The sequence below is a fragment of the Pantherophis guttatus genome, chromosome 7 (assembly GCF_059756535.1).
Source record: "Pantherophis guttatus breed Tessera chromosome 7, ASM5975653v1, whole genome shotgun sequence".
NCBI classification, from domain to species: domain Eukaryota; kingdom Metazoa; phylum Chordata; class Lepidosauria; order Squamata; family Colubridae; genus Pantherophis; species Pantherophis guttatus.
Window position 1 is genome coordinate 48,714,659 of NC_142069.1, and position 24,505 is coordinate 48,739,163.

The 24,505-nt window shown below is 38.1% G+C and overlaps 1 protein-coding gene across 2 annotated transcripts in view; it reads right to left on the minus strand.

Moving 5' to 3' along the window:
* Positions 1–6,236: 6,236 nt before the first annotated feature.
* Positions 6,237–24,505, minus strand: part of HMGA2 (high mobility group AT-hook 2) — a 176,686-nt gene continuing 158,417 nt past the window's right edge. For both annotated transcript variants that reach the window (XM_034403616.3, XM_087873178.1), the window contains exon 5: positions 6,237–10,107. In XM_034403616.3, the coding sequence (XP_034259507.1) occupies positions 10,060–10,107 (48 nt within the window). In that variant the 3' untranslated portion in view covers positions 6,237–10,059. The remainder of the gene's footprint in view (positions 10,108–24,505) is intronic.

Genomic DNA, 24,505 nt, shown 5'->3' on the forward strand with positions numbered 1-24,505 from the left:
GGGGGAGAAAGAAAGAGATGAGAGAGATGAAAGAGACACACAGAGATGCCTGTTTAAAAGAAAATACTGGGAGCCACAAAACCTGGGTGGAAGTAAGTGATATGGGCAATGCCCACCCAGGTTTAAGGTTGTGTTTAAGTGTTTACATGTGTTTAAGGTTAAGTGTTTAAAGTTGCAGACCCCTGATCTACCCCATCTGATCGCTTCACCGTACAGCCAGCCCTGTAGGCCTGTGCCTGCCTCCCACCTGGGCAGCAGCAGCCTACCTACCCCGGTTGTATCATCTTGCCCTGCAGCCGACCCGAACATCTGCCTCAGACTGCCTCAGACCGCTCCAGTAGGTTATTTTTATTTAATTAATTTAATTAAGTGCTGAAATTGGCATAAATGATGACCGTTCAAAAGTGCGAGAACCTGTCAGAAATCACTTTTTTCAGCCCTCTGGGTAGTCCCTATGTGCATATGGACTACTCAGAGGGCTGAAAAAGTTATTTTTGACCGGTCTTCGCACTTTTGACCAGACCTTGCATTTACGACTGTCCTCACATTTTACGTTTTGCGCCCTATCTTGTCACCGTGGTGAAGAGAAGTAGTTGTAAAATGAGTAACATGGTTGTTAAGAATGCTGCAACGGGCATAAATGTGAGGATGATCATAAGTGTGAGGACCGGTCAAAAGTGTGAGGACCAGTCAGAAATGACTTTTTTCAGCCCTCTGAGTAGTCCCTATGCACATAGCCCCGCCCACCCAGTCACATGACCAGCTAGCCACGCCCACCCAATCACATGACCAGCTAGCCACGCCCACCCAATCACATGGCCACCAAGCCACACCCACCCAGTCACATGGGTGGCCGAGCCACACCCACCTAGCCTGTCTGGCCCCCCAACAGTCTGAGGGACCCTGAAGTGGCCCCCTGTTCAAAAGGTTTAGGACCCCTGCCCTAGGGAAATATACCCAGTGGTGGGATTCTGGGGGTTCCAGGGGGTTCGGCCAAACCCTTTGTTAAATTGCTGGCTCACCCCGCCCCTTGCCCCGCCCCTCCACACTACTATTTTTTCCCAATAAATGGGGCGAGCGAGCCAGCAATTTAACAAACGGTTCAGTGTTTTTTGTAATTTATTGGCCCCGCAGCACACCGAACTGTTTGTTAAATTGCTGGCTCGCCCGCCCCTCGCCCCGCCCTGCCTCACCTCCCCCTGCGCGGCACCAGCCTACCATAGCCAGGGGTAGGCAATTGTGGCTCTTTTACAACCTGTGAACTTCAACTTCCAGAATTCCTGAGACAGCTTGGCTGTCTCAGGAATTCTGGGAGTTGAAGGCCACAGATTGTAAAAGAGCCACAATTGCCCACCCCTTCCCTTACCTGAGTTCCGCTGCCTGGGATCCACGTGGGCTGCCACGTGGTTCCCCACCGGCTCCGGACGCAAGAGAGCAGGATGGAGAAAGCAGCTTCCACGCCTTCACTCACCCTCACTCTCTGCTCTGTTGGATCGCCGGCCGTTCGCTTACCCCGCCCACTCCCAATCTATTGCTGCCTCCGGAGTCCCAGCTGATGGCTAGAGGAAAAAAAACTTCAAATTCTTGCCACGGGGCTTCAAAGGGCCACTCTATAGCCAGTGGTGCAGCCGAACAGTTTGTTAAATTGCTGGTTTGCCCCACCCCTCCGCACCACTATTTATTGCCAATAAATAGTGGTGGGTGAGGGGCGGGCGAGCCAGCAATTTAACAAATGGTTCGGTGTTTTTTTGTAATTTTATTGGCCCACGGAGCTTCAGCATAGGCTAATTAGCCCCTTGATTCTATTGGCCTCCCGGCTCTCAGCTGATTTGTCTCAGCTGTTTTGCTCAGGGCTCTGCTGCTTCCTTGCAAAGAGGAATCTGGAGCAGATTTTTTTCCCCCTTAGCTCTGCTGAAACACGAAACTGAAACTGCTTTGCTGTTGCTGCAAGGTTGGAAAATTAGACAGGCAGAATTCTTTTCTTTTTCCTCACCAAAAAAGGTAGGTGCAAACAATGGGAAATTTAGGGAAAAAGAGGAGAGTTCAGGATTTTGAAACACAAAAGAAAAAAAGCTCTATTTAACTAGGGAATTGTAATAATTGAGATACTATTAATTGTATATTTCTGAAAGCAGAAATGGTTAAGTTGTGGTTTGGAGGAATATATGGGGGAAATTATTTGGTTTATTAATGTTGGTAAATATAATTAATTGATTTGTAAGAAATTGGATTGCATGGAAATAATTGGAATATTCATGTTCATATTGATTAATATACAAAAAAGGTAGTTATATAACTAATTGATTTATATTAAAATGTTGAATTTATATTAAACAATTAATATTACATAATTAACCAATGTGAGGATGGATATAAAAATAGATGACAATGGGAAGGGATATAATATAGAATAGAAGGGAAAAATTGAATTTGATTAAGATTAGAGATGAGTAAGAAGGGTAATATTGATTTTTTCCAAAAATAGATGAGGACTAAATATGGCAAAAAGGAAATATAGAAATTGTAAATTTAATTGAAATGACTAAACACTGTTTAAATTTGTGAACCGGCCAAATACTCTGTTCAAAGATAAATAGATTGTATGTTTGTATGTGTGTTTCTAATTATTGTTATTTATTCATATTTGTTCTCTTTTATTCTTTAAAGTTTAACAATTCATTCTTTATCTTAATATCTTTATATTTGTTTGGGGTTGGCTTTCTTCCCTTTCATCTTTTTTATTGTACAGCAATCTTTCTCCTCAAACCTACCACCTCTCTCTTTTCTTTCCTTCTTACTTTCTCTTCCTCCCCCTCTTCTTCTCCTCCCTACTTCCTCTTCCTTTCTCCTTCTCCTCCTCTCTTCCTCCCTCTCTTACCCTCCCTCCTACTCTAATTTCCCTTCCCTTCCTTCATCCCTCTCTATTGCTGTATCCTTTTATGCATATGGACTACTCAGAGGGCTGAAAAAGTTATTTCTGACTGGTCCTCGCACTTTTGACCAGTCCTCGAACTTATGACTGTCCTCACATTTTACGTTTTTGCTCTATCTTGTCACCATGGTGAAGAGAAGCAGTTGTGAAATGAGTGACATGGTTGTTAAGAATGCTACAATGGGCATAAATGATGACCAGTCATAAGTGCGAAGACCGGTCAAAAGTGCGAGGCCCAGTCAGAAATGACTTTTTTCAGCCCTCTGAGTAGTCCCTATGCACATAACCACGCCTACAGTCATGTGACCAGCTAGCCACGCCTACACAGTCACATGATTGCCAAGCCACACACCCCAACTAAGCCACGCCCACAGAACCTGTTTTTAAAAAAATTGAATCCCACCACTGAATATACCTGCTGGGACCCAGAAGAAGGGCCTTCTCTGTGGTGGCTCCCTCTCTCTGGAACATCATTCCCCCAGAGATTAGAATGGCCCCCACTCTAACACTCTTTCGGAAGGCGCTGAAGACTTGGTTGTGCCAGCAGACCTGGAGAACGCAGAGCAGTATGGAGCCCATTAAATAGCTCACATGATGTGTTGTTGCCAGGGCGGTGGGTTATTTTATTATATTATTTTATTAATTTATTATATGATTCTCTCTTTTATTAGTTTATTGTTTTTATATGAGATTTTTATATTCCTGTAAGCTGCCTGGAGTTGCCATGTGCGAATAGGCAGCAATATAATTTTTCATAAATAAATAAATACTGGTTGGGGCACTATAGTCACCACTCCTTTTGATCTTTGTTAAAAAATATTTGGCTTTAATGTGGAAGATGGCTATTGGAACTGGTCCAATTGTTGTAATCAATTTCTCAGTAAGGGAGGACAGAGTGCCATGAATTGTTTGACCTCGGGGGGGCTGGGCAGATGTCCTGGGTGGGCTTGGCCAGCTCGATGTCACTCGAGGCTCTGTTTTTGGCTGCAACAGCCTCCTGCAGCCCTCTGCCAGTGAAAACGGAGCTCAGGAGGCTGTGCATGGCCCACCCTGGCTCCATTTTTCCTGGCAGAGGCACTGCGGGATGGTCTTTGCTGTTTCCAGGGTGGGCCCATGGGCCAGATCTAAGCAGCCCATTGGCCGGATCCGGCCTGTGGGCCTTGAGTTTGACACCTCTGCCCTAGATCATGACTGACTATGACAGTTCTGTGACTGAATTGGCAATTAGAATGCCAGCTTGGTAGATTCTCTGAATATGCTCAAGCATGGGGGAGGGAATAAATTTTATCTTACAGTGCTGATGGTGACACCTTTGCATCCACTTAGTTTTATTCAATTTAGTAAAAACTCAAATGACCAACCATCAGTCTAGGTTGTGGAGTGTAGCAGCTTGAAACTTTAAATGGCCGTTATGTTTTGTTTCTTAAATACTAGGTAACATATAGTAAACTGTTGATACCAGTGTATCTAGTATATCCATGCTGTTATGGATTGGGTATTTTTATTTTTGTGCATTCTGAAGCCATGGACATGCTTTTTTGACTTTGGCTTACTTTTCCTTGTTAGTGAAATTTCCCAGGTTTTCTTGGAAGTGCTATTAATAACTGAGCATCTTTATCTTATTTTTTAACAAAATGAATGCACTTTTAATTATAATTGCAATTATTCTATGGTGTTTTTTATGGTGCTTGCATTTTAATTACTATTTCTTGGGTATCAGAATGGATAAAATTGCATTTCACAGAATAAGCAATTTCAAGTTTTTCTGCCTTTATCCAAATTAGGGTTCTTTAAATAAAATTTCCATTCAGGTAAATTAGTTCTGCTGATTTCATTAATATACCCATTCAGTTTTCTTTAGCACAATATAAAAATGGTATGCCAACGTATTTTTCTGGGATGTTCCTCCCCTTGGAAGTCCAGAGGAAGTCAGCCAGTTACTACCAATAAGGTAAAACACTTTAACAGTCTTTTCCTTGTGAATGTTACTTTCTGCTCTGAATACAATCAATGCTTTATGTGGGTATCATTTGTACATTATCTTGCTTTATGCTATTTAAAATCTGATTTTCTGATTATTCTACAGATAATTGTATATGCATATGAAATATTTTCAATTCTGCATATCTATAGTTTTCTTTAGCCACTATCTGAATGTTTATATCATTCAATTGAAATAAAAATAAACTCATGATTTGGGAGTGTAATTCTTTATAAAAATTACATTTCAATTGAAGAACATAATTACATTATTGGAATGTGATTTATAGTCCTTTTCCAGTTGACTTTACTATTGAAGGTCTTTGAATTGCTGATATCAAAACTATCTCTGCGTTAACTATTTTGTTATTTTTATCTTGTTCTTTCTTGAAACAGTTCAGAAAACTATACATCCTGCTGCCCCACTTTTATCATTACTTCAGTCTTGTGAGATAAGTTAGGCTGAGGCAATGAGTGTAATTTACTCATAAAGATTAGAAATTAATTATCTATGGGTGCTCTGCAATATCCTAATCATATCATATCATTTTGGTTGTATTCATGTTATCTATTGTTTAATACACTGCCACTTTTGAAAGCCAGACTGAAAAAATTACCATCTACTCATTTGAGATTTCATAATTAATATCCTTTACCTTTATATAAATAGATGGCGAGATTAGAGTAACAAATTATTTTCTCTGTATTGATAAGAATAGGATAAAATGCATAACATTTAACTCACTAATTTTCATTAGCCAATTTAAAACAAAAAAAACCCTAAAACTTAAATACAAGTTTATGGCTCTGGAGTTTAACGTTTTGCCAGGAAGTTATCCAATTTCTCTTGGATAATATGTATCACTTAACATTTCTTCTAGAATTAAGATAGAAGAACCCATAAATTCATGTAATTGCTAGTTATTTTTCTATATATTTGCCAATTTGCGTTGCTTCCAAGTCTGATTGAGTACTTTCAATGAGGACACAGCAATTTCCTTTTCATAACAATGGAGGCTAAATATAACTGTGTCAGGTATGCATACATGGTAGTATCATGGCACTCTTGGTTTCCACTTTTTGCTATACTTTGATCATTACATCAGATAATTTAGAAACGGCAGCAAGTATAATGGATGGTACATTTCTACTCACAATGGTTACTTAAAAATCATGTTGGGACTAGAACTCACACTCTCCTGGTTTCTAGCTTGGCCCCTTAACCACTAATTGGCTCTCCCTTTCATGTATCATATATAATATATAGTTTGAATGCAGTAACATTTGTATAGCATTTTAAGTTTTTTTAAAAAATAAACTTGACTCACTAAGACCAAACTTTATTGCTTAATTATGAAGTATTGACAAAATACTAGCAATTGAACATGAATATTACATAAACTAGGAGTTTATTGTGCTGAACAAACTGTGATAATCCAGCAAAATAACAAGCAAGCAATTCAAAATCATGACAGCAACTCTATATGAATAACAAAGCAATGAGCTAGAAAACAGTTGAGGAAAATAGAAAAAAAAAACTGTAGGTTTTTGCAAGTATATCGATTGAGCAGAAATGGCAGAAAAAATAATGTCCACTCTTATTTAGGAGTGACCAATGACAGCAAAGAACAGTCCTATAAAATTTATCTCCCATAAAAATAAACTATATATATAAAAATTTTATGATGTTCCTTCTGTTTCAATGGCCACAAGGTTATTTTCAGTCTGAAAAATGAGGTATAGAAGACCCTGAGAGGTAGTAATGTGTTTTGATTGTTCTACAATATACAGAAAATGTAAGATTTCATCAAAGCTGTAAGCCCTTAGGAATTTGATGCCTGCCCCATTTGTCAATAACATTTAGTTCATCTCACATTGTTAAACTGATTCAGAAACTCCATTATAAGGATACTGATGCTCACACAGAGTTCCATGTAGATAAATTTACTTGATTTCCTTCAGTAATTCATGGTATATTCCTATGTGCACAATAGGGATTTCCTATTAGATCCACATCGTTCCTTAAAAATACATCCCTTTTCCTGGATGGAGCTTTTGTACATACTAGAGCCATGGAATTAGGGAGTGTGGCCGATGCCAGTGTTTCTCAACCTTGGTGACTTTACAATGTTCAGATTTCAACACCCAGAGTTCCCCAGCCAGCAAAGCCAGCTGGGGAATTCTGGGAGTTGAAATCCGCACATCATAGTAACCAAGGTTGAGAAACACTGGCCTATGCTATTAAAATCCATAGTCTAAAGAAGCAAGGTATTTTTGGAGTCTTGACCAAGTGTTCCTCATCAGTCACTAAGCATTTTCTTCCCAATAATATCCCTTATGTCTCTATTCTAAAGGATTTGTTTGGGAGGGAGGGGGGGTCAGTTGGCTGGACCCAGAAGAAAAAATCTGTGCACTTCCATTGTAGTTTGTCTTTCAGGCCACAGCTTGACTAAGTCCCATATGCAGTTATTGTATAATTATTTACAAATTAGGTAACATTAGGATACCTAAAATACATTTTTCTTATATGCTCTTTTTCATTGATCCCTAACGCAAGGCACTCGTGTTACTGGAGCTGGTGTTTGTTCTTAACAGTCAATCTTGTGAAGCAGCCAGTACGTAGCTCTCCTTAGTTTCATTTGACTAACACTAAAGTCATACCGAAGAATGTTTTCCTGAGAATCTACCCCTGGCCCAAATAATAAAACAATGTTTACCAAGAGATATATCCACTGAGGGTGAGATAGACAGACAGACAGACAGACAGAGGAAATAAAAAGAAAGAAATCAAATAATTCAGAAAGTATTAATCTCTACATAAGAAGCATTTAAAATAAATCTGGTTGACACATATTTTTAAAAAAATCACATTTGTGAAAAAAATGAAAATACTTGAGTATTCTCATATAATCTACTAGTTTTTACACACACACACACACACACAAACTTACGCACACTTATTTGTGATTGCATTATGCAAAAAGCTGAGCTTGTTGCGTCCAACCTACAAAGATTCAAGTTTCTTTGAGGGGTGGTTTTAATATGAAACAAATTAATACGTGTTCATTTCCCACAAAGCTCTTTTACAAAAATAGTCCTAATTGGGGGGGTTTTCTTTCTTGCTTTTGCTTAATGTTTTATGTTTTTGCAGTCCTAAATGTCTTCCCAAAAACAAATGTTGACAGAAACAGCAAGTTCATCCATTAATAGTCTGGAGGTAGGTCTTGTCAATCGACTAGTCCATTTCTTTTTTTAAAAAAATCAATTGAGGTACAAACCTGGACAATAATATTTAAACACTGCAGTTAATTATTTTTATGTCATGTAGTGTCAATGAAGAAAATTATCATTACAAACCTTATGAGCAATTTGGTACAAAAATATATTCAAGTTAATGGTACATTATATAGAAATTTAGCAGAGAAAGGCATAGCGTACTTTAAAAAGAAAAAATATTGTAATGCTGAAAAACATTAACAGTATTGTGTTCTTAATTGCAATGAAGTGACAAAGTAAAAAAAGGATTGGGGGAATGCAGAATTTATGATTACTTATTCAATAACAAGTTCTTGCATTGTATGATCATAGCAGCGTTTATATGATTGTTGAGTTCAATGTAAATACAGTAACAGAGGTAGTACTGAAAAGTGGGGTAATATTGCAGTTGTTGTTAAAAGTGCTGCTTTTTAGTAAAAAAACAAAAAAAATGGGGACATATAACTGAGCCAACCTGCCCAGATAAATATCCTATGTCAATGTATATTGCTTAAAAGTAATAAGCCCACTTGAGGTACATAGTATTGGCTCTTGAATAGAGATGTATTAGTGAAGATGATAAGGCCATTCCTTGAAAGAGTGGAATGGGCTGGCAGCACAGTAATAAATCAAACTAAATATCTAAATTATTTCCCTTGGTTCCAGTATGGTATGATTTAAAATCATTCTGAGGTATTGTTTAAAATTCATTAAAATCCAGATTTTAGTTGCTAAATTTCAGTCTTGAAAGAAAGTCTGATGTAAATCATTTCTAAACAACATGACAATCTCTAGAAAGCAGATTCCACCTCAGGGTGTAGGAACATGTTTCCAGAGAGGGTGCTGTCGAGTTCCATTTGGTATTACTTCAGCAGATATGTGTATTGCTATTATACAGAGTATCTTTGTCATTTTTTTCCCTTTTGTTGCAAAGTACCTTTTTTCTTTTGACTTTTGCTTCCTGATTATCAGCTGAATTAATTGAAAGAAATTAATCTTTGATGTGTCTCAAAAGAACAGTAACATGAGAAACAAATAAGCACAAATCTAGTCCAAGGCTAACAAAATAGTATCTAATAGGGCTGTGCATACTTCAAAAATTATTTCAAAGAAGCACTTCAGACCTTCCAAATATAAACTCTCTGCTGTTCACTAAAGTTACCTATTTCTTTTTGCAAATTTCTACTCAAGCCTAAGAAATTATACAGCTGCTTTAAAGACCTGACTCACTGAAATTAGTGTGAGACAAGCACAACACTAATTGGGTAGTCATTAAAGGCATTTGCATTTTGCTTTCAGGCTGCTTTAATGAACAGCAGAGAGGTGCTGTGTTTGCATGAGGTGTGAAACCCTCCTGAATCATTCTGAAGCATACACAATCCTAGCATCTAAATCCTTATCTTTGGTGTTCTAAAAAGGGAATTCACTAAGCTAGGGAGTGGGTTGTCAGAGATGTTGTAAGAACTAGTGTCAAACACCAGTCCTTCCAATTTAAATGCCCATGGTAATTAATATTTTAAAATAGTCATACTGTATATAGGCAGTGCAGTGAACAACTTGAAACCTGCTTCTGAGATTTACTGACCCATTCACCCTTACTTAGCAGCTCAAACTATTAGTAGGTTAAAGAAAAATAAGAGAAAACAGTAAGTATATGTTGCGTTGTTAATCTGTGCCCCCCGTGTTACAGCAGTTTCACGAAACCTGGGACAATGAAGGGATTGCAGTAACAATTATTAATAAGTCCTTTTTAAGGTTGTGTGGATTCCTTCCCTCCTCCCCACCCAGGCCAAGTAGAAGATTGTGGAAACAGAAGCAAGTGGTCATGGCAGTGTCTTCTCCCTTCAAAAGATCGAACTGCTGATGAGGTAGAAATAGAAAGGTGTGGTTTTCTAATCATCTTCTGCTGATTCTTGTGAGGATGTCTCTTCAGGCTGATCCTGGAATGAGCAATCAAAGTAGTAAATTAATTATACAACTATTAAAAATACTTTTAAGTTGAAGTTAGTAACTGAGTCAGTTCAAATAACTGTATTTTAGCAATAGCACTTAGACTTATATACCGCTTTATAGTGCTTTACAGCCTTCACTAAGTGGTTTACAGAGTCAGCATATTGCCCCCAACAATTTGGCTCCTCATTTTACCCACCTTGGAAGGATGGAAGACTAAGTCAACCTTGAGCCTGGTGAGATTTGAACTGCCAAATGGCAGTCAGCCGGCAGTCAGCAGAAGTAGCCTGCAGTACCGAACTCTAACCACTGCGCCACCACAGTTGAAATTTTAGCTTAATAAGAGTGAGATACTCTCAGAACCTATGTCCATATCTGCTTCTTTCCTTGCTTTGCAATATGAAATATAAACCAGGAATTCATTATCAATAACTTTCTCAGAATTATTCAGATTTACTCAGAATGTGGTAGTCAAGTTTCAAAGTGTAACTGTTACTACAAAGTGTAACACAAACATGGAAGCCATGGTTTGTCTTAGCTTGTTGAAGAAGTCACAATGACTGAATTCATGTAACATACTGTATTAAGATTGACAAATTGCATTGTGGATGAACAAGGAATATGAACTATGGCTACATTTTAAGATGTGAGCTAAACTGGAACTGCTCACAATGGATTCCCTCTTGAGGAAGGGGGAAAGGAAACAATGATTGAATTCCTTTGCTCATGTTACACAAATCAAAGGGGATGCAAAGTCATTAACATCTTAACTCATTAGGAACTAGTTTATGCTGTTTTTAAGCTGTTTTCCATAAGTACCACAACTTAGAGACATCTTTTACAATTAATTTCTGCAACTGGAGGTTCTGTTTCAATTGTAAACTTTAAGTCATGCCATTCCCATATTGCTTCTTTGAAAGATATTTATGATTCCCAATATGTAAAAAGTCCACAGAGAAATGTAGGTGGCAAAAATGTGTTAAAAACTTCAGTTTTCAGGTTAAAGAAAAGGCATGTGTATATCATATGCATTGTTCTCTTGATATTAATCACATCTTCAGGACTTTTCAACATACAAAGTACTTTACTGGGCTTATCTCATTTATCCACTCAGCTAAGAGTCCTGGGAAGCAGGTTATGCTGGGAAATGAAAAGCTGCCCAAGGCCACCCAACAAGTTTCAGAGCTAAGTGTGGATTTGAACTTTGGCCTCTCATATCCCAACCTATCACACCACACGTGACAGCACAATAGTCTTCCAGTTCAGCTATTACTGAATTTTTAACCAAACACCACGCTAACATTCTGCCTGAAGCTTAAAACACATGTAAGCATAACTCTGTTTTGGGAGGCAATGTCTAAAATCTAGGTTAACGTACAAAACCAGAAACTGCTGGAGGTCTGTTTTGCTATGTCTTCCATTCTTAGTCCCAGTCTCCCCCCTCCCCCTTTGGTCTTAAAATACGTAGGGCCATCTTCTGACCTTGCTCCACTGTGCCATTCTTTTTACACTCCTTATTCAATTAATGTGCAATACCTTTCAGGATATGGGTGGTAAACTGGAGACAATAAACACTGCTGATAAAAGGGCTGTTAAGGAGAAGTTGATTTTTATCAAATTCTGCACATCATCTTGTAAGACAGCATGTGAAAAAGATCTAGGGTGAATAGGTAAACATTTACCCATATAGCAAACTGAGACCTTTTAAGAATGACCAGCTTATAACAGTCTTCATACTTTAATAGATTTGATTTTCCACATGGCTTCATTTTGTCTGGGTGGCTAGCTGACACAATTTATAACTCTCTTCCTTTCCCAGGCCACTGCAGTACACCGCTCAGCAAAGCCTGAGGTACAGCTTGTCTGCATTATGTGACCAAACTTCCATTCATTAGTGTTTGAAACACTTCAGCTGTGAAGGGGATGCTAAATGCTACCATGTGTGACACTAGTGCACAAGAGCAGCATGGCGAGAAAAAAACAACAGTAGGCTTTAATCATAGGCCACTACTTTCTGCAATCCTTTTTCAAAAGGTTTCAAACATTCACCCCCCCATAAAAGGCTTGAAAAAAGCTGTAAATCCAGGGAATAAACACAAGTACAAATGAATGGATGACAGCTTTAAAAATATAACCATAGCAGCATCAAGTCATGAGATTTCACACTGGTTTTGTTTAGTCTGCTCTGGGTTATGTGGGAAATGGGGAAAGCATGAAGCAAAAAGGCCCCCCTGCTAAACTGTGGGCCTCAAATATTTAAGCCAGTAGGTTTATACCTCTTGACTAGGAAACAGGCCATGACCCTGAGATGGTCTCTGGAGAATGAGGCACAAAGAAAGATGTAGCATGATCAAAGCCATGGACAGGCAAAAGAGAGGGAAGCCAAGTGTCAGCTAACCTCTGGCCTTATTTTTTCAATTAATATTTAAATTACAAAAAGGCACTCAACTATTACAAAGATATAGCATTTTCCACAATCTCATTTCCAGTCACCTTCATGCTCCCAGGCTGCACAATTACAGAGGATGAATGAATATACAGAAACCGTGGTTGGTATGAATATTGTAAGTTACTGTTTATTATTTCAACTTATTTCCTAGACTTTTCAAAATATTTCACAACTATTGTCCAAAGTATTAAATCGGGAATTATTGACATGCTGTGGTATAATCTAACTACTAAACTAAATTACTCATTACTTCCTCTTTTTTTGATGACATTGCTAGCTGTTCTGTTGTATGTTTCTGCTTCAGCTGTTCTGATCTTTTCAACTGCCTCCAGACATCATCAATGGAAGTGACATCTTATGCTTAGCCATGGGATTACTGTTATTGGATCTGGCCTACAAAAAAAACAGATCATGGCTAAACAGGGGCAGGAAGTTAGATATGTCTGTATCTCGTTTATACCAATTAGTGGTCTTCCAGATTTTTGCAACCCAGAATTCCTAGCCCTATGAATGGTCACTAGCACCCAAACCTATTGAATTTTCTATTACCTATTTTCAAATACATGCAACAAGTCTTTCTGTCTATTTATCTTGTGTGCAGAATCTAAAAAAACCTTAGGAGACAACAATCTGAGCAGAAAGTTGTTCACATACTAGTTCTGGGGGTCATGTTGTAGCACTAATATGCATTTAACTGGTGTACAGGGAATCTCAAGGCTAACAATATGAGTTGTTTAAGAATTCTTGAAATAACTTTGGCTCACAAGAAATCCCACAACTTCCCCACATGCAGGTGAAGCAGAAAGAACTGGCAACTGGTAGTGGTGGTATGCATGTGTGTGTATAGACACATTGTTGTTTTTATGATTCTTTTATGTATTATTCATATAAAGGGGAAAACAGGGAATTTAAGCCCTGTCCATAGACACCCACATTTTCACATTGCTGTTTGCAACAACAATAAAAAACCTTTGCACCTGATACAGATTCAAATTGCAATCTGTGCAATCTCAAATGCAATCTGTAAATGTAAAGTGTAGTCTAATTTTGTCAGCCAATGATAGGCATCCAAAAATATGCAAGTTATCAAAGTTTTCACATTGTTTCATTTGGAAAGAGGTTCATGCATCAAAAGGGTGGTGATAGCATATTGACTTAAAGTCACAAGTTTTGGACTCAATGGCCTAAACAGCCTTTTTTGAATTGTACAATTATTTGAAACTGTATAATTTGTAAAACCAATTCATATAAATGATTCAGGAGGACAATATGTCTGAAAGTTGCCCTGAGGTCAAGAAGAATAAACACAACTGCATTCTGCCTATCTAATCTACAACACAAATACTAGGGCAACCAAGCTTACTTCCATCCCAAAATAAAGCTTGACCCTGGATTAACATCTCTGTGTGGGATTCCCTTTAATTCTTAGCTGCATGCAGCTATCTTTAGAAAGTAGATGTTTCTAATTTGTTCTTACCACATCTGCTCTCAATATGGCTGCTGCAGGATTATACAACAAAATGGGGTCTTTGGAAAGATATTTCTCGTGATCAAGAGTCAGACTAGATGGGGGGGAAAGGATACAGCGGTGGTTACTGTTCCTACTGTATGTATATATGACTAGGAGTGTCTATGGAGATTCTCCGTCATCCCGGTCATTGTTGTCCCAAAGGTGCTTTTTCAAGAGGCAACTAGACTTTCTTGTTTTTATTTGAAGAGATTTTGCTTCTCATCCAAGAAGCTTCTTCAGCTCTGTATGGTTAGTGGGGAATGGAAGGATTTATATTCCTTGCAGACAGCTGGTCAATTGCATTCTTTTAGAGAGTCATTGAGGCCACTTGGAAGTTTATCTGTGTCCTCAGGGTCACCTGAGTAGTGCCTGCATCTCAAACTGAAGTGCAAATGTACTTTGTACTTCCTGTAGTCTGCAATTTTTCTGCAAATTCATTAATCTGTTCATACTCCTGCACCATTTGAAGGGTGTTCATCCCAAAGTGCATAGCTAATCTCCATTGACGTTTAGCTATGCACTTTGGGATGAACACCCTTCAAATGGTGTGAGAGTATGAACAGATTTCCAGAAAAATTGCAGACTACAGGAATCATTTGCACTTCAGTTTGAGATGCAGCCACTACTCAGGTGACCCTGAGGATACAGATAAACCTCCAAGTGGCCTCAAAGACTCTCTAAACAAATGCAAATGACCAGCTGTCTGCAAGGGATATAAATCTTTCCATTCCCCACCATCCAATCAGGGCTGAAGAAGCTTCTTGGATAAGAAGCGAAACCTCTTCAAACAAGAAAATCCAGTTGCCTCTTGAAAAAGCACCTTTGGGACATAGGACTAGGAAAAATATCTATTGAACTCCAACTATTTACTTGATGGTAAATATACATAGAATTGGATTTCAAGATTGCTGTGCTGCATGTATGAAAGAGGTGGGAGGCACATTTTATGCACTAAAACCCTCACTACATACCTCCCGTCAAATGTTAAAAGGAATTGCTTTGAAGTTAAAGAGAAAGAGATTGAACATCTAAAGCCAAATGCTGTGCACACCTCATTAGGACCTAGCTATGTGAAGACCAAGTTATCCCTTCCTAGTCAAGCATGCTTACCCATTGGAAAGGGGGCTCAGAAATGTAGATAAAAGAGCCTTTCAAAGTGGAAATACACAGTGACATTATTGTGAGTCAAGAAAAATTTCCTAATACTGAACAGCTCACAACGTTACATAGTCTATTTAACAGATAAAAATGGAGAACTGCTACAACAGGCTATAATCACATTCTTGCTGGTTGAACGAGAGAAACTGTTTTTAAGTGAGCGTAGTAAACATTTTCCTGTCTGTATATTGAATTACTTTTGATGTTATAAATTATGACCATAACTACAACTGCTTGAAGAATGCTCAGGGGAAAGATATATCCGAGGTCCAAGACTGCCTCAAGTGACATGTTCATGAAGAATTTGGATAGTTGGTTGTGGTATTTCAATTTGGAAGGGGGCGGTGTTTTTGATGTCAAAAAAACAAGCAATGTCAGCACCACAAAAAATCACAATAAGAATAATGACAAATATGTGAGATATCCTCATATAAACACTGCAATTAAGTATTTTGATCATAAAGAGAGAAACAAGTACACAATCTGTTGCATATAAGTGATATTGTTATGCATGTATTATTATTCACCACTCCTTCAGACCCCTAAATGCTTTTTAAAATAGCTGACTAGCTTGGACATTTGTCCCACAGACATTTGGACCAGCAAGAAAAAGTACCAAAGTATGTTTTTGTCCTACACTGGTATAAACTATAGTGAAGCATACACATTTGCTAAGTTGCACCATTGGCCCACTAGCCTAGCACTATCCACTTTTTTTTAATAAAGTGTGTGATAAGAAAAGAGATAAGACATTTTCCAGTGCCTACTAGATGATCCTGTGTGAAAAGATGCTGGGGACTGAACTTGAGTCCACTTATCTGCAAAGTAAATAATGTCCCAGAGCTATGTATCAGCTCTTCACTTTAAATTATTGCTGATGGGCAGAAAGGCAGCCCACTCCTTTACATAATGTCCTTCCAATAGTTTATTGGGTTGGAAAGAATAAAAATAGCAGTGTCAACTGGTTGATAGCTTTCAGTTCACTGAATACTACTCAGAGTAGTAGTGCTTTTTATCACTGATGGAAAAAGGTTTCAGAATAACTACAGAAATCAAAACACCTAAACATCTGTATTCATAAATGTTTTGATGTATACTAAATTAAGATTTTGTTCTTCCAGATAATCAAGACTATTCATTTATTTACATCCAAATACCAAAATAGTGTACAATACATAAGTGATACAGATAAGACTTCATTAAAAATGTATAATAAAATAAATTTGAATCACCAGTGGAGACCCAGTACTTCCTGATGGAAATTCCATTGTAATAGAATTTAGCCCTAATGAAAATAATAACAAGCCAATTGTGTAATAGAAAGTATGCTATCTTCTTTTTAGATTGACCTAAGTATTTAGAAGGAAATATAGTAGCTTAGAGCTCCAGCTACCGTAAAGAGGATAATGCTGCAATATATGAAAAACTGCTACCATAGCATTATCTAGGCACAGGCATAAATATTCCAAGCTGGAACACTATACTTCTTTCCTCCAGCATCCCAGAGAGCGAGACGTTAACAATTGCTATAATAAAAGCACTTCTGTAAGTCTGTGTATGTGTGTGTGTTAGAGAAAGGCGTGCAAAAGAGGTCTTTGTTGCAATGGCTTCAGGCCTTATGGCTGCCCTTCAGATCCAAGTCAAGGACTATTTGACCACCATTAAGGCCTAGGAAAGGCAACATGATGAAAAATTCTGCAGAGAAGCCACAATATGCAAAATTCTTGGCTATACCTGTTTCCCACAATACAGTTAACAACAACAGCAACAACAGAACAGACTGAGTCGAGCCCAACCCAAAGACTAGTTGTACTCAACATTTTAATGACAGATCCTCATGCAAACCTTAACAGGGGCAAAGCCAAATTCCAAGCAGTGAAGTGCATTAAGTACCAAGTAAAATTTTTAAAGCTTTGACTGCAGCGCATTACAAGTCTTTACAGAGACAGACCTTTTCTGTCTATAAAATGAAGTCAGCACCTTTGCTTAGAAGCACTTGGTGGCAGCAGCTAGGAAGAATATATTGCTGTTTCATCTGGCAGAACTCAATATAGATTTGAAGGCTTCTGGGAACAGGTTAAAAGGTAGAAATTGATATCACCACACAGTGAAGGATTGATTCCCAAATACTTAAATAGTTTTATTCATGTTCTATTTACATTAAAAGTTTGCACAAAGGTTAATAAATAAGACAATTTTTGTTTCAGCCTACTTGATTTCAAGTTCTACATAAAGACAAGGCGTCAACTGAATTGCTCTTAGTCTCTTGACATTTATGTCTCTTCTTTTCTTCCATTACTCTCCCCCAAATGGAAATAGGGTTGTTGTTTAGGTTTGGGGGAGTTAGGATCAACCTACATAGAAAGAACACATTTACTTCCATTGTAGTGTTCAAATATCTTATAAATAAACATGAAAACCACTCACGCTGTAATCACAAAATCTCCAGAATCATAAAGCCTACAAACTTGAAATTTGCCAAGTATGTTCCTCTTGGCTTCTAGGTACTCACTAAGAAAGGATTTTTCGAACTGACCATCACAGCATTAGTATTTCCTATATTATGATTAACACGCTCTGATGCTAAGGAGTTCTACTCCCCCTCCCCACCTGAAAAGAAATCTGTTCCAAATGCAAAACACATGCAGAGGAGAGGAGTTTCACTTTCAGTTTTACTTTCACAGCAGGAAGCAGCTTTAATACAGAACACTTGAGCTAAGCCACGGCCAGGCTCCTTCCTGTCTCCTTCTTGCTCACACAGCAAATACTGTTTCACTTTCCAAAGAGCCCTCTGATGCTAAGGAGCTCTACTCTCCCTCCCAACCTGAAAAGAAATCTGTTCCAAATGCAAAACACAAGCAGAGGACAGGACTTTCACTTTGTTTTACTTTCACAGCAGCAACTAGGGGATAGGATAGGAGAGCTTTCTGCGGGGCAAGGCTGAGGGAGAGAAGGGGATAGGATAGGGAAGGCTTCTGTGGGGCAAGCCAGAGGGAGAGAAGGGGAGAGGAGAGGCCGATCGTAACTACTCATTAATTTTCAAGATGTGTCGATTTATGAAGCCCGATCACATAGTTTCGTAGCGAAGCACGGGTATCCAGCTAGTATCTTATAAATATACACACACACACAAAATTACTACTTAGCATTCTGAAGGCTTTCAGCTTTTCTTCTGCACTGGACTTCAAATTATCCTAAAGAATTCTTAAATGCTTTAAGAATTTTTAAGCTTTAGAAGTTTTAAAAATTATCACTTTGTTAATCATCTTGTTTCTAAACAATTCCTTTTGTATTATTTTACAATGAATAGAATAGAATAGAATAGAATAGAATAGAATAGAATAGAATAGAATAGAATAGAATTCTTTATTGGCCAAGTGTGATTGGACACACAAGGAATTTGTCTTGGTGCATACACACTCAGTGTACATAAAAGAAAAGATACATTTGTCAAGAAACATAAGGTACAACACTTAATGATAGTCATAGGGAACAAACAAGCAATCAAATCATATTAGGAAACAGTCAATATAAATTGTAAGAATACCAGCAACAAGGTTACAGTCATACAGTCATAAGTGGGAGGAGATGGGTGATAGGGACGATGAGAAGATTAATAGTAATGCAGACTTAATAACTAGTTTGATAGTGTTGAGGAAATTATTTGTTTAGCAGAGTGATGGCGTTCAGGAAAAAAACTGTTCTTGTGTCTAGTTGTTCTGGTGTGCAGTGCTCTTTAGCGCTGTTTTGAGGGTAGGAGTTGAAATAGTTTATGTCCAGGATGCGAGGGGTCTGTAAATATTTTCACAGCCCTCTTTTTGATTCGTGCAGTATACAGGTCCTCAATGGAAGGCAAGTTGGTAGTAATTGTTTTTTCTGCAGTTCTAATTATCCTCTGAAGTCTGTCTGTCTTCTTGGGTTGCAGAACCAAACCAGACAGTTATAGAGGTGCAGATGACAGACTCAATAATTCCTCTGTAGAACTGTATCAGCAGCTCCTTGGGCAGTTTGAGCTTTCTGATTTGGCGCAGAAAGAACATTCTTTCTTATGCTTTTTTGATGACGTTTTTGATGTTAGGTGTCCATTTTAAGTCTTGAGATATGGTAGAACCTAGAAATTTGAAGTCTCTACTGTTGGTACTGTGTTGTCTAGTATTGTAAGAGGTGGTCGTATCGGAGGGTTTCTCCTAAAGTCTACCACCATTTATACGGTTTTGAGTGTGTTCAGTTCCAGATTGTTCTGGTCGCACCACGAGGCTAATTATTCAACGATCCATCTGTATGTGGATTCATCATTGTCTCAAATGAGACCGATCACTGTTGTGTCATCTGTGAACTTCAGTAGTTTAATAGATGGATCATTAGAGATGCAGTCATTGGAATATAGAGAGAAGAGAAGTGGAGAGAGCACACAGCCTTGTGGGGCCCCTGTGCTAATTGTACGGGTATCTGATATGATTCTGCTTAGCTTCACCTGCTGCTTCCTATCTGTTAGGAAGCTTATGATCCATTTACATGTAAATGTAATTCACCCATATAGTATGGCACTTTGCATATGGAACACAGCTGTTGTAAGCTCCTTATAAATGAGCAAACTGACATTATTTTCTCTTTGTTTATAATTTAACTAAGAAATAACTATAGAATTCACTTGATAGTATCAGTTTAATTTTAGTGACTGAAAGAACAATGATATGGGTATCTCCTACTCTAAATCCCAAAATAAATAAGATTCTTTTTTCTATCTGGATGATTTTACTAGTGGCTTACAAGATGATATGGTATCTTTTCTAACGTAAGCTCAGTGCTATTCTTCTGTCATTCTAAATCATTCCCCAGCTTTCATAACATAATTTAACAGTGTGTATTAATACAAATAAGGAGAACCTGTTATGAAATTCTCCAGCTACGGGGTGGAAAATCTTCAGGGTTCTGTAACTGTCTGAAGGTAGTTTGGGATTTAATACAAAATGTCCATGATTCTAAATAAGAAAGCATACATGCCTAATTGTGAATGCATTTGCTTTCTGCATGCGAAAACTGAAATATAAGATCTGGAAGGTATAAAGGCATTTCAAATGTATGTTGGAAATGTGAACAACATGAAGGAATAGTTTATCATGCTTAGTGGACATATAAAAAAGTTAAAAAATTGGATTCACATATATTCAGATACAGAGGATTTTATGATATAAATGTCAACGATTTATATATGCAACCCTCAGAAAGATTTAATCTTGTTCAAAGTATTTCTTGTTTTGAACATGATAAAACTACATTTGAAACCGAATTATGTACTAATGGCAAATATAGCTAAAATGAATATTTCTGTTACGGTAAGAGTGGACATAGAAAATGAACAAATTTAAAACTGTATGATAAGTTAAAGCTAAACTTTTTGGATATAATGAATAAATGCAGCAACAGGAAAATATGTGGACCAAAAGCTTGAAATTTATAGTTTGTTAAAATCTAAAGGAACAGTTCCATAAAATGATATATGGATAGCATATATCACCAGAGACATTGTTAAATATATATATGGGACTTTTAACATGTTGGAAATGTAAAGATCAAGTAGGAACTTTTTATTACATTTGATGGACTTGTAAAAAAGATAGGCGTTATTGGACTGAAATACATATACATTTTATTATGCTTGGTGGACATACAGTATAAAAAAGCTAGAAAACCGATGAGGATTTTAAAGATTAATATTTAATTGAAGCCAGAATTTTTTCTTTTAAGAACTAATGGATAAATAGTTAGAAAAGAATCATGGAAGATTATTTCAATATATTATTACCATGATGACTAGATTCATAATTGGCTTAACCCTATCAGAGTTCCTTTCTTATGGTTCTGACACCCAGAGTCATAGTAACTAGACCAATGGCTACTATTTGAAGGAACTCAAGAGTTCAAGAGTTCTTGTGCATCTTCTCCAATTTTTCCTGTATTCCCTGATCCTACACCAGCAGGAAATGGAAATAGGTAATTCTTTCTGACGGGCAAGGCAAGGCCATAGTGAATGTGACCTAAGCATAATATTTGAATGAGATGCTTTGTTTTGCCAGGCCTTGGGAGTGAATATTGTAACATAGCCCACTGTATTTTCAGCCATGCCATATCTCTAATTTCTTGGAAAAATGACTGGGCAGAATTGTTTTACTATCTTGCAGATGACTGATTTATTTTAGTTTTGTACAACATAGCTGTCCAGTACAAGCTAATTTGACTTGCAACTGCCTTGGTATAAACTGGATCAAAACTGCCCTAATCTTGTCCCAATAGTGATAGGCTTAGTAAATTCATACAATACATTGCATTCTTAACTAAGGACAAATTGTGTGGATGCCGTCAACATTTGTATTCTTGCTACAGCTGCTAGAAAATGATGCCAAATCTACTTGCAGGGCATGTTAAATCAAACTGTACAGAAACATGCATGTGTATTTTATAATGGCAGAAATACAGGAATCTACTTTGGTGGCTGGTTAATTTAAATATTTTTCCTCAATCATCTGCTTTCAAATTTAAACTATTCTTGGATTCGTTTTTTTCTCCAGCTTGATGTTCTCCAGGTAAGGTGGATATTAGCTCCTATAATCCTATAGACACCACAGATGGGAACTGAAGTCCAACATATTCAAGTTGGTGGAATTGTGCTCTAGACTATTCTAGTTCCCTAATTCAAAGGACAAAAAAACATTCTGGATTTATGAACGCTGGATATATAACACCTCAAAGCCTCATTGATCTCAACTCATCGATGATTATATTTCTGACTTAATACAAAAAGCATTGTGGAAAAGAACATCTGTGAAGATATTAGAATAAGGTGACCAGATTTTAACATTGGTAAAGAGGGACATTGTGGGCGTGGCTTATTTTGTGGGCGTGGCTAGCTGGTCATGTGACTGGGTGGGCGTGGCTAGCTGGTCATGTGACCGGGTGGCCATGGCTATGTGTATAGGGTAAGGTGAACAGATTTTAACATTGGTAAGAAGGACACCATTGTGGGCGTGGCTTATTGTGTGGGCGTGGCTTGGAGGCCATGTGACTGGGTGGGCGTGGCTAGCTGGTCATGTGACCGGGTGGCCATGGCTATGTGTATAGGGACTACTCAGAGGGCTGAAAAGTCATTTCTGACAGGTCCTCACACTTTTGACTGGTCCTCACACTTATGACCATCCTCACATTTATGCCCATGCAGCATTCTTAACAACCATGTCACTCATTTCACAACTGCTTCTCTTCACCATGGTGACAAGATAGGGCAAAAACGTAAAATTTGAGGACAGTCGTAAATTCGAGGACTGGTCAAAAGTGCGAGGACCAGTCAAAAATAACTTTTTCAGCCCTCCGAGTAGTCCATATGCACAAAAGGACTAACCAGAGGGCTGAAAAAAGTCATTTCTGACAGGTCCCCGCACTTTTGACTGGTCCTCACACTTATGACCATCCTCATATTTATGCCTGTGCAGCATTCTTAACAACCATGTCACTCATTTCACAACTGCTTCTCTTCACCATGACGACAAGATAGGGCAAAAATGTAAAATATGAGGACAGTCGTAAGTTCGAGGACTGGTCAAAAGTGCGAGGACCAGTCAAAAATAACCTTTTCAGCCCTCTGAGTAGTCCATATGCACAAAAGGACTAACCAGAGGGCTGAAAAAAGTCATTTCTGACAGGTCCTCGCACTTTTGACTGGTCCTCATACTTATGACCATCCTCACATTTATGCCCATGCAGCATTCTTAACAACCATGTCACTCATTTCACAACTGCTTCTCTTCACCATGATGACAAGATAGGGCAAAAATGTAAAATGTGAGGACAGTCGTAAATTCGAGGACTGGTCAAAAGTGCGAGGACCAGTCAAAAATAACTTTTTCAGCCCTCCGAGTAGTCCATATGCATTAAAGGATACAGCAATAGAGAGGGATGAAGGAAGAGAAATTAGAGTAGGAGTGAGGGTAAGAGAGGGAGGAAGAGAGGAGGAGGAGGAGAAAGGAAGAGGAAGTAGGGAGGAGAAAAAGAGGGTGGGGGAAGAGAAAGTAAGAAGGAAAGAAAAGAGAGAGGTGGTAGGTTTGAGGAGAAAGATTGCTGTACAATAAAAAAGATGAACGGGAAGAAAGCCAACCCCAAACAAATATAAAGATATTAAGATAAAGAATGAATTGTTAAACTTTAAAGAATAAAAGAGAACAAATATGAATAAATAGCAGTAATTAGAAACACACATACAAACATACAATGTATTTTCTTTGAACAGAATATTTGGCTGGTTCACAAATTTAAACAGCGTTTAGTCATTTCAATTAAATTTACAATTTCTATATTTCCTTTTTGCCATATTTATTCCTCATCTATTTTTTAAAAAAACCAATATTACCCTTCATCCTCATCTCTAATCTTAATCAAATTCAATTTTCCCCTTCTATTCTATATTATACCCCTTCCCATTGTCATCTATTTTTATATCCATCCTCACATTGGTTAATTATGTAATTATGTAATACAGTTGTTTAATACAAATTCAACATTTTAATATAAATCAATTAGTTATATAACTATCTTTTTTGTATATTAATCAATATGAACATGAATATTCCAATTATTTCCATGCAATCCAATTTCTTACAAATCAATTAATTATATCTATCAATAATAATAAACCAAATAATTTCCCCCATATATACCTCCAAACCACAACTTAATTGCTGGGTCGCCCGCCCCTCCTCCCATCCGCGCGGCATCAGCCTACCCTAGCCCAGGGCTGGGCAATTGTGGTTCTTTTACAACGTTTGGACTTCAACTCCCGCCGAGCCCATTCTGGGGAATTGTGGAGAATTCTGGGAGTTGAAGTCCACAAGTCTTAAAGCTGCCAAGGTGGGAGACATCAAGCATGAGGCTGGCCAAGTATCCTCCTTGAGAGACAACAGTTGAACATCAGGAGAGCTGTAAGAGGGCAGGGCTACATTTGGAAATTTTCGCATTTTTGCAGGTGGTGCATTACGATCTGGTGTCTGCAATGGAGAGCAAAATCCGGCTTCTTCTCTCCGCTGTAAGGGCGGCATCAGGATTCCACCTTGGTATATTTGCAGCACAAGGCAGCCCTCCTCTCCTGTCGCTTGGGACTCGGAGCGGTAAACAGCGTCTGGTTCGGGGAGCAGCCGGATTTTGCTCTCCATTGCTCTCTCGGCCCCCTGCAAGCTCTCGTCTCTCGAGGAACGCTCCCTGAAATGGCGCGGGAAACTTTGGT